The sequence below is a fragment of the Sinocyclocheilus anshuiensis genome, unplaced genomic scaffold (assembly GCF_001515605.1).
Source record: "Sinocyclocheilus anshuiensis isolate Anshui unplaced genomic scaffold, SAMN03320099.WGS_v1.1 scaffold1924, whole genome shotgun sequence".
NCBI classification, from domain to species: Eukaryota; Metazoa; Chordata; class Actinopteri; order Cypriniformes; family Cyprinidae; genus Sinocyclocheilus; species Sinocyclocheilus anshuiensis.
In genome coordinates this window covers 482,490-494,435 of record NW_015558721.1, presented here as the reverse complement: position 1 = coordinate 494,435, position 11,946 = coordinate 482,490, and the positions used below count along the sequence as shown (strand labels likewise).

General features: G+C 35.8%; 1 protein-coding gene across 5 annotated transcripts in view; it reads left to right on the top strand.

Moving 5' to 3' along the window:
- Window positions 1-4,941: 4,941 nt before the first annotated feature.
- The window catches only part of LOC107681460 (arf-GAP with SH3 domain, ANK repeat and PH domain-containing protein 1-like), a 109,870-nt gene continuing 102,865 nt past the window's right edge, over window positions 4,942-11,946 (top strand). For all 5 annotated transcript variants that reach the window (XM_016477766.1, XM_016477763.1, XM_016477765.1 and 2 more), the window contains exon 1: window positions 4,942-5,605. In XM_016477766.1, the coding sequence (XP_016333252.1) occupies window positions 5,480-5,605 (126 nt within the window). In that variant the 5' untranslated portion in view covers window positions 4,942-5,479. The remainder of the gene's footprint in view (window positions 5,606-11,946) is intronic.

Here is an 11,946-nt window from a genome sequence, read left to right as displayed (position 1 = left end):
CATCTGAATAGTGAATACATTAAATAAGTGTTTAATGAATAGTGTTGTGCACTTTGTTTCCAACCCCACTGCTATTGAACTGTAAAGTGAACATATTGATTTGTTTTGCATTCAGTTTTCAGTTAAAGATATTTCACAATATCAAAGTTTATATTTTATGAGTATTTATTTTTGGTGTTTTTGTTTTTATTTAGTGAGAGGGGTGTTCCCTTAGAAATCACGTTCACCCCCCTTACGGCGCCCCTGGTTGCAGGTTCCATTCTCGAACTGTTTAACACATTTTCACTGCAAAAATGTTCAAATCTCTTGTAATGAGACACATTAGTAAAACATGTTTTCACAGAAACTAAAGTTTTCCACCAAAATAAAAGATCAACTGGTTTCAGTCATAAAAGTACAAGGGTTTCTCTTGCAAGTGCAGCGCAAAATATGCATATTATTTTACAAAAACCTTTAAATATTATTGTATTTGTTCTTCTACAGGTTTTTAACAATACATTCATGCACAAACACTGCAAGCTAAAGTTTTGGATTATTTTCATCTCTTTTATACATTATGTTTCCAAAATAAAACTGCTGTTTTACAATTTTGAGCATGTGGTAGTTTATTGAAGTTGATTGTAAAGCCATTGCTGCAAGTCATTTGATTTTTAACCTTTATAATGTACAGTGTTGATCTAATCCAGTTAAACTCTGCGGACCCGGATACGGGTCCAAAATGACGTTAAAAATGTTTATGCTTCACTTACATAGCCTTCCTTATATGGTATCAGCCCATATTCAAAGAAGGCTGTGAAAATTAATCTGCATTGTTAATCCTTTTGATCTTTTATAAAAAAAATTCACAAAAATCTATTTCATTGGATAATAAGAATTTAAAATGGGGGGGAAATATAATTATGAAATAAATGTTTTTCTCAAATACACGTTGGACACAATTATTGGCACCCCTAGAAATTCTTATGAGTAAAATATCTCTGAAGTATATTCCCATTCATATTCACAATTTTGAGCTAGGGCTGGACGATATGGCCAAAATTTATATCATGATATATTTCTTAATTTCGGTCGATGCGATATAATTCCGATATCGATATGAACACTATTAAAAAAGCCTCATAAAAACGGCCAAGAACGGCCACAACAGATGTCTGTACCTACAAACTTATGAAAAATTAATTTGCCAACTCTATGAAACCTACTCCTATAAAACTATATAATATTTTAGGAAAAAAATGGCGCAAAGGGTCTGGAGAGATTCTGGATGAAGGAATTGTCTCTGATCTCTTGTCAGGTGTTCTCTAACCTCATCAGGCATTGTAGGAGAAAATGTAGAGCTGTTAAACTCAAAAAGTATTGAATAAAAGGGTGCCGTTAATTGTGGCCAATGTGTATTAGAAAAAAACATTTATTTCATAATGATATTTCCCCCCATTTTAAATTCTTATTATACAATGAAAGGTTAGATTTTTGTGAATTTTTTTAATAAAAGATCAAAAGGATTAACAATGCAGATTAATTTTCACAGCCTTCTTTGATCATATTTACCAAGGGTGCCGATATTTGTGGCCATGACTGTATGTACAGTGTTGATCTAAATGCAAACTAGGTTGTAATTGAACGTACAGTTGTGTATTCACCCTTGTTGAAAGGTACGACAGTGAAACAACGTCGCGTTATCAATGTTGATTCAATTAGCAAAATCAACACCTAATTCAACGTTAATCCAACGTCTACAGAACGACCATAATTCACCCATGATGAAGGTAAAACGGTGAAACAACGTCGCGATTTAAATGGGGAAACAACGTCACAATATCAACGTTGTTCCAATTTGCAAAGTCGAAACATAATCCAACGTTGATTCAACCATGGTACCGACGTTGATTCACCGGTGAATCAACGTTGAAATGCCGGCTGGGTATGGCTATATCCTTGATAGGAGTCCACACTGCCTGGAAGTTGTTTAGGTATCAGCAGGCTACTTAAAAGGTAAAAAGAAAAAAGTTGAAACTATCAGCAACTACAGAACTGTGCCATGTTTCTCTGTTTTACATTGTTTATCTATTTACATGATCTTTTACATTATAATTTGTGGATTGTCCATTAGTAACACAGAACACATTCAGTATTTGTTTAACATTATTTCCAGTTTCTCAGATAAAGTTGTTCTTCACATGCACCCTAAATATTCTAGTAACCTATTGTTTTTCCATTAGAACCCATCTGGTTCTCTGCATATAGCACTGAATGACAATTGTATGATTCCACTACACCTGCAACATTCCAGAGTCTTTTGTATCCAAGAGATTTGAGAGAGATTTTCTTAATGGAAGCTTCAAGATAAAAGATTATGTAATTTTAAAATAATTTAAACTAAAATGAAATCATTTAATTTATTTATTTGGTAAACAGCAGACGAGTTAGATACAAAACTACCAAGCTCAGAAAAAAAAAAAAAAAAAAAAACGGTTTTAAGTCCTATTTGTAGTGCTAATAGCTGGGTTAAGAAAGAGAATAATAACCAGAACAACAGGCGACAACTAGTTGTTTGTCATGCCTTTGTAAAGGATTCCTGACAGGATTCCTCTTGATAGATTTATATTATTATTATTATTATTATTATACAAACTCTTTATTACATGGGATCAGACACCCAAACCCAAAAAAAAAAAAAAAAAAAAAAACGGTTTCAGTAACTACCTCGCCCCCCTCCCCATCTGAGTCAGCAGCACAGACAAAACATTTACTTTTAACTATAGCACTTCCCAACAAAACTGTCGGCTAATCCCATGTTCCAGGAATCCTTTAGCCTCAGCAGTTCCTCTTTAGATGACGATGCGTTACCATCTTGCCTTTATAAATACTCCTTGCTGGAATCACTGGGTTTCCCTTTAAACAAAATAGCAACCAAAAAAAAAACAAACAAGAAAATGACACATAGCCAAACTGGAAAATAGGCAAAATACCACTGTAGTTGAGTGGCTTAATATAAAAAAGTATAAAATAGGTACTAAATGTGATGTGCAGTGAATCACAATGGGATTTATTTTAATGAATGAAGGATTTTCATGAAAAAAAAAAAATCCTCAAGATACACAACTGCAAAAATTTAATTTGAGCCTCTATTTGTACAAATGTATTTGCTATTTGCACATCAAGCAACCTGAATCTAAAGCTGTTTTTTTTATTATTTAATTTAATATTGTTATTCTACATGGAGTCAAGCATGACCCCATTTTCCCCATCCCAAACATGGCCGTGTGTGGTATATCACTCTGAGTGGCAGAATGTATATGTGAGGGTACTTCACTTGAGCAGGCACATGTTTACACAGATCTCACATATCCTGTCCCAGGTCTCATGGATTTCCGTAGTTCCTGAGCCATTAGGTTCTGGATCCTGTAGCCATTGTAACAGGCTATTTTTCAGCACACATGGTTGCTTCTCCCTTCCTCTCTGAGCAGGGAAGGGACCTACGGTCAGATAGCAGCCAAACTAAAGAGAGAATGGCAGCGAGACAAATATGAAAAGCACAATACTGGAATGTATTGTATTTTACAAGCGTGTGTTGTATTAATCTTGGTGAGTACTATGGCATATTTATATTTTCTGCTGTGGTTACATATATTTATTTTACTTTTCATGTTTTTGCATTGAGTTACTGCTTGTATGAAAGTGCTTAATAAATTAGGTTTACTATTATTATATTAAAAGCAGTGCCTCATTTATGTACAGGAAGGCATAAAGCAAATAATGAAAAATATACATGCTTTTCCATTATCCATTTTGACTAAGACCTTGTCTAAGTTTAAGTCTAGTTTATTAGAATGAAATTAATATAGGTATACACTGTAAAATTATCTTTTCAGTGTATAAATGTACAACACCAAGAAAATTTGATGTGTTGCTTTTGATAACAAATGTCCTGCTAAATGTCAGTAAAGATAGATCTGTAAAGAAAGAACTCATCCCATACGTTCTGTATTTTTCCCCATTAAAGCTACAAGCTGAAGTCATGAGATCATCATCTCGCCTTAGTTTTTCTTCTAAGGAACCTATATGGAATCGGTAAGGAGTTCTGTCTTTTAGATATATTAGCGTTCAAATGACTGAAAACTAAATATGTTAATAAAAAGGTAACTGTGTGATATGTCAATTTTCCACAGTAATGTGTCAAAAATACAATGCATCGAGTCAATTTTACGTGCATTTCACTATTTAACCTGCAGAAGTCGCACTTGTTACATTAACAATACTAGAGACTTAACATACGTAAACATACACAATCTCAAACTCACATTGATAATTTAATATACACACTCCAAAACTAGAAATTGCATGAACTATAGTAACTTACCAGTCGTTACTAACAATAAAGAAGTTTATAGTGAAATCAGTGCAGACAATGTTCTGTCTGTACAACGAACAACCATTTCATAAGGCATTGTTGTATAGCCTAACAATGTAAAAAGTGGGGTTTGTTTGAAGTCACCATTATGGTGATTTTTTTTTTTTTTTACTGGCAACTTTAACCTTATTTAATTTTATTCTAGTTGCTGTAATGTAACAGGTGGTAATTATGTTACATAAAAAAAAGCTAAGCACAATGACTAACATTGACTACACTATTTTTACAGTGTGGATTTCAGGATTAGGGATATTCTAGACACGCTAGATTAAAACTTTTTAAAAAGCGAATAAATGCTTTATTTAGCCTCTTTATGAATTTAAATTTTGACGATAAAAGTTTATTTTTTATTTTTAGCTAATTTCTCCGGACATGTTGTTTTGTCCACAGAAGCCTAGCTTGGCCCGAGACACAGGCCTATATTTTAATACATTTCACAGATACATGATACCATCCACTGGACTTCTGCCCACGGAGCCAGTGCGAGTGGGTTTAGTGAGAGTAGAGGCATGCGCAGAGGGGTGGGTGAATGTAGAGCAGAGCGCGCGAGTGAGTGTGCGCGCGGATGTCACACTTCGCGTTGCGCATTTCACCCTGTTTGAGTGCAGGGAGAGAACGGGCGCTTGACAAACAGCGGAGAATGAATGCATGCACAGACATCAATGCACTGGAATATCATTCGCGAAGACACTAGCAGAGTGTTGTTCGTAAACATCACGCGGGCGGAACGGTATGTGGACATTATTTCACGGCGCGTGCTGCTGGAATCGCAACTGAACAGCTCTGGTCAACTCTGAGCGTCACGTTCGAAGGGCGAGGGGTAAAACAGCTTGCTATCCCAGTCCCCGATAGAACCAAAAAATAACAGGTCGTTGAGTTTTCTGGAGGCAGAATCGCATAGCGCGTGCTAGTAGTTTGTTTTGCGCGTGCTGCTGCAGCAGGCATCTCGCGCACCGTTAGCTCAACATCTCTACGGCCTCGGAAGTTAATCTGTTTTTCTCTTTTTAATGTTTTTGATCGCCCGAACACACAATTCTATCTATTCCCTGGACGAACCCACGCTTTAGGATGCCAGATCAAATATCGGTGTCGGAGTTTCTGTCGGAAACGACAGAGGATTACAACTCTCCCACTACATCCAGCTTCACCACCCGCCTGCAGAGCTGCAGAAATACAGTCAGTGTGTTAGAGGAGGTAAGAAGCTGCATGCTTTTCTCATGCAGCACTTTCTCATGTTTTACACTGATACTTTACAGTGTAATATAATATCTGTTTATATTACTACGTCTTTACATTGATACTTTGTATTAGCATATTGCATGTTTGTTTACTTTGGTACTGAATATATTGCGTTAACATGTTTACAGTGGCTCTTTGCATCGGTACATTGCATCTCGCATGAGTACAGTACATAGCATCTATTGTTATTACTGCATTGCATTAGTTTATTACATCTGTTTACAGTTGTCCATTGCATCTGTTCATTGCGTCGTCTTGCATTTTTCAATTGCATTCTTTTACAGTGGCACATCAGATTAGTGTATTGGATCTATATTAGCATCTGCTTACATCTGTGCATTGAATTTGATAACTTTGGTATTTTATATTTGTGCATATTATCTGTTTACAGTGTTGCTTTGCATCAATGCATTGCACCTGTTTACATCGCATCTGTTTATATTAGAAAATTGCATCTTTACGTTGATACTTTGTATCACTACATTGAGTGTTTAGTTTAATGCATTGCTTTTTTTTTGGTACTTAATTTGTTTATATTAGTGCATTTTGTATATTATTGCATTGCATTAACACATTGCATCATTTTACTTTTTTTACTTATTGCATCTGTTTATATTAGAGCATTATGTCAGTTCACATTTTTTTTATCTGTTTGCAGTGGCGTAGTGCATTAGTACATGCGTAGATCTGTTGGTCTGCATGGCTATTCTGCATTAGTACACTGAATCTCTTTCCCCGGTTTTTTTATTTTTATTTTTTATTTTTTTTACAGTTCATTAGTATGTTGCATCTCTTCAGGTTGTGAGCAACAGTCTGCAGTGTGGGCTGCAGTTTTGTTCAGCCAGAATCAGTTCTGATTGCACTGATGATTCATTGGATGTACAACCGTTGAACGTCTATGCCAGCTTTAAGAGTCATAATTTGGATGGATATGGATGTTTTTGTGATTCATAACAACTGATGTATAAAATGGTTGACTTGAATTCATGGTAAAACGCCCCTGAGAGCATGCATTTGTGCATGCATCACTTTTAAATGCATATTGTCACAGGATTTTGTTGAGGTTTAGGAACTCCCCAGGGGATGGTCTTATTTTGCTAACAGTGACGTTCTGTAGTTAAAAGCAAGAAAAGTTAACTTAGTTTCTTTCTTATTTATCTTTAGTTAGTTTACTTAAGCTGCTCTATAGTTTTGTGTGTTTGTTTGGCATATTCCTTTGTTATTTAAAAAATTCTTAAAATAACCTATTGAGTCTGTCACTGTTGTGCTAAGATTCCTTTGAACACCTGCTCCAATAGCAAAATGCATATCTAAAACTGACCATACATGTGGGTTTTAAGAAGGTAATGTCAAAACATGTCACACTAGAAGCAACATAGCATCTTCATAACATTTTGCACCACACAGTCGTGCCACTTCTGCTCTTTATGTGGATGACAGGAAGCTGTTCTTGCAATGATTTGAAGATAGAGTGATGAAATATCACTTTTAAGCACCACTTCCCTCTTAAAGTAAGCAGAGATGGTCATTTTCAATAACACAAAGTCATAGACTTAATATGCGTGTTTTCTTTTAAATCGTACCTTTGGTGTCAAAAGCAGAAGGATTTAATGATAGGTTGCAGTAAATGCTAAAAAAGCATGTTTAGGTTACATGGGATAAGACATTTTGACAAGATGTAGACACATTGCAGTCTTATTTTACATTTAAAATGAAATGCATAGTTATATTTATTGTGTCAGTATGTATTCCAAGCCCTTAATTTTGGTGATGATGAAATTTCAGATGGATCCTAGCTGCAAGTTAGAGTTTGTCATGTTATTTGGGCCATATTGAAGAGCTTATTGAAGGGGGGGGGGAACGATATAGGCAAATATCCTATGTGGTTTTCAACTATGTATGACTGCTCTAAACAGTGTATGACTGCTTTGTATGACTGCTCTAAACAATGAATGACATTTTGTGAAAATGTCAGAATCGCCATGTTTCTATTTTATCCAAACAGTCAGGCCAAATCTGTCATGTTTCACAGTTCCATTAATAACCTAATGTTTGTCTTAAAGAAATAGGTCACCCCAAAATGAATATTCCAGCCCTCTACGAACACCTTGGCAAATGAATCGCCATTGGCTAGTCGCGCATAGGTAGCGCGTCAATTCTCTCTCTCCCTCTCTCGCTGCGTGTGTGTGAAACAAAGCGACGGCGAGTCGTGCGCCTTCACACTAGAGTTTAAGGTACGTTAAATACAGGTGCGTTGCACATCCATTCAGATGAACTGAAAAACAGCACAGATCGCTTGGCGGAGAGTGAAACTCTGAAGCGCTCAGTCAGAGAGTGTTCGGCGAGTGAAAATATATCTGAGCTAAACTTATACTTAGCCTCCAACTCACACACTGGCGAGTAAAATCTGAGAATTTATTAGCCAGTGGCTAATATTAGACATCATTTAGTCGTCCAGAGTAAGATTTAGTCGCATATGCGAGTGATTTACTCGCAATGTAGAGGGTTGTATTCTGTCATTATTTAATTATTTCTATATTCTTCAATTCATTTTATTAATGTCAACATAAAACTTTGTTTATCTTACATACATTTTCATCTTTGTATTCATTTCGACAATTGTATGTCAAATGCTAGGATGCCTTAGGAATCTGCTGTGGTGCATATCGTATTTCTGGCAGTGCATTGATGTGGCGTTTGTCCATGTAGCATGCTGATGTTGTTACAGACGCAAAGAGGGAGTGATGTTTTGCTGAAAGCTTCCAACTTGGTCTGATGCTTTGTTCTATTATGTAACACCGAGTCCTCATGGCAGTGAGCGCTGACAAAACCCAGAGCCAGAGCTGAGCGACTGCAGGCTAGAAACAGCAGAATCAGAAAAACAAATTCTGGCTAGATTGAGAGGGACTGATAGAGACTGGAGGACATAACACTAGTTAGCTGTGCTCCTAGAATGTTAGAAGACTAATACCATGTACACCATATACCATGTAATACCACGCTTCTGACATGTACACAATCTGTGTGTGTGCAGAACAGGAATGGCACTCAAAAGAGTAGTGACATCTGGTTTTATCTGCAGTGTGAATGTAGCAAACAGAATTTGATCGAAAACGAGTGAGAGGAGGAGGAGAGAGTGGGAGTGTGGAGGAGGATGTAGGCAAGATCTGGTAGCCAAAGATCCGCTCCTCATCCAGATAGGGCCAGCGACGCACTAGCCGCATCTTGATGTAATATTATACCCTGTGTCCTAATGTTTCAGCCAGACAGACTAATAGTTGAATGATTCTCGGCCTCTCTTTATGGGATGTAAATACATATGCACTCAGCTACGTCACATGATGTTCAGCTCACGTTGGTGGTGCAAAGTGGCCGGATACTAATCCACAAAGACAGTCCTACACTACGGGAGGCCTCTTGGCTTCACACCAGCTTTGTCCCTTCCTATCATGTGTCAAAAGGTAATAGCAAAACACAACAGTTGGATTAGAGAATTGTACAAGGTTTTTTGTCTTCACTGCTAGACCAGTGCAGTAAATTAAATGTGAGACTACACAGGAACTGAGAGTGTCTCCTGCATTTCACTGTTGGACTGAAGTTCACGTCACTTTGTCTTTACTTTCTCACACACCGGGATTTTTTGTCTCTGTTTGCTGAAATGTAAACATGGCCTGATTTTTCCAGTCGGTGTGAGTGGAAAAATATTCATATGGGTTCATTTCAGTCCAAACTATTGGTTAACCTACTGACTTCTGCTGCACACTCTGCAGTGCTGGCAGACATCAGCACAACACATCTGTAGCTAATATGAAACCAAACATAGGTTTAACCAACAGTGTTAGGTCTTGAAGTCCGAATGGATAACATGAAAGTTATTAGTGAGTCCTTTTTTTCCATTAACTGATAATCCATAATGTGAATGATATTTATTTAAATAAAGATGAATCTACATTTTGCTTTTTTACCATTTTAACTGGAGTGACTATCTAAATAATTAAAGTTTAAGTTGGAAAGGACTTAACTTAACTTAAATAGAGATACAATAATGTTGGTCGAGTTAATATTTATTTTTAGTGTGTAGTTGTTATATAGGCTTAATTGTTCTGATTTTGGATTATGGTCCAGTATTTGTATCTGAAGTATTTAAGTGACAAGCGTTCGGCCAGCAAATATGCTTTTATCGTTTTGTGTGTTGTTGCATCACAGGTCATAACTGAACATAAGTGTGTTATTTCTGGCCTAATGCTACAGTAAATTTCGCCTTGTCATGATAGAGATTGTTTTTATGTAATTCTGTCTCAACACCATAAATAAATAATGAAAGGGTTAGTTCACCCAAAAATTCTGTCATTAATTACTCACCCTCATGTTATTCCACACCCCTAAGACCTTCGTTCATCTTCAGAACACAAATTAATATATTTTTGATCAAATCCGATGTCTCGGAGAGGCCTCCATTGACAGCAACGCCACCCAAACTCTCAAGATCCATAAAGGTACTAAAGACGTCGTTAAAACAGTTGACGTGACTACAGTGGTTCTACAATAATTTTATGAAGCGACGAGAATAAATTTTGTGCGCAAAAACAAAACAAAGATAACGACTTTATTCAACAACATGAGTTGGTGAGTAATTAATGACAGAATTTTCATTTTTGGGTGAACTAACCCTTTAAGCTACAATGAAAATATATGCAATGTGAAATATAACAATATACTGTTAGGTAGTGAACCAAAATGTCTGTCAAAATACATAAATAAAGAACAAAGCCAAAATATTAAATGTATGTATATTTACTGAGTAATCTAAGCAGTATAGTCAAAAGTTTGGACACACTTCCCATTCGTGTGTTTTATAAACCACACAATACAACACAGTTGCTGGAAAATGATGGCATACAGGCAAAACATTACTGATTGGTTTGTCATTTTCATCCTATTCTTACTTATGCTACCAATTAGGGATGTAACGATTACCGGTTTGACGATAAATCATGATAAAATTCCCCACGGTTAGTATTACAGTTTCATCTTTTAATTATCATTAAAACCATATTAGATTACCGCGGTAAATAAATACTGTCCAGCATAAAGCACAGTTTTAAGTAACAGTCTCACGTGCGCACAGCACGCAGAGTGGTTTCGTTTTGAGTGAAAACGGGGCGGAAATGCTGGGAGGTTTTAAAAGAGTGCTAAGGGAATTATACAAATGAATATATGAATTGATTAATTATATAAATGTTCTGACTGTCTTCAGAAAAGAATCAATGGCATTTTGTTTTCATCATCGCTCCATGTAACCTAAAGGAAGTGTTCTTAATCGCAATACTGCTTTGTCCACGGAGGTTACGGGAAACAGCTCTAATTCAGCTTTTCCATAAGCGCCACCTGCTGTCAGCGAGTGGATTTACAGAGATTTATATTTACATTCAGCCTGTGTGCTGTTTCTGTCTGACCAAAAACGGACCGAATTTGCATGCCCTGCTGTAAATTTTGACCGGTTGATGAAAAACAAGCTTATGTGGATTCTACACATTTGAACAATTCAGATAAGCTATCTAGAATTATTTATATAGCAGATAAAATACATATAATCATTCATTAATCAATTATCATTTTGACTTATATATTTTCTTTATTTAAAGGCTGAAATGTGAGGTTTACCTTTTTATTGAACTTTTTCAAAGCTTTATTTGAACATTTACGTTAGATATTTCAACATGATATTAAACTGTTGTCAGTCAAGTTGTCATTTAAAATCCGAACATCATGATTTTTAAATATAAAACTTGGTGAAGCAATTTATGTGTCAGTACTTTTTTAACATCTCCAGCACATTTTAACAATACCGTGATAATACTGATAACCGTGATAATTTTGGTCACTATAACCGTGATAAGAAATTTTCATACCGTTACATCCCTAGTCCAAACTTTTCACTGGTACTGTATATAGAATACAGTATATAGCCTACATAAACAGAATATAAATAAACATTTTTTGCAATGATAACTGTGGTGATCAAACACTTATAATGATGTGACAAACATAGGCCTATGTAGTGGAGGCAGGGTATTTAACAATTGAACAAACTTTATTATTCAAAATGACATCAGTGCACTTAACAGTAAACTTCACTTCACTTATTATAAATAGCTTAAATAACACAAATAGAACAAAATATATACAGGTGCATCTCAATAAATTAGAATGTCGTGGAAAAGTTAATTTATTTCAGTAATTCAACTCAAATTGTGAAACTCGTGTATTAAATAAATTCAATGCACACAGACTGA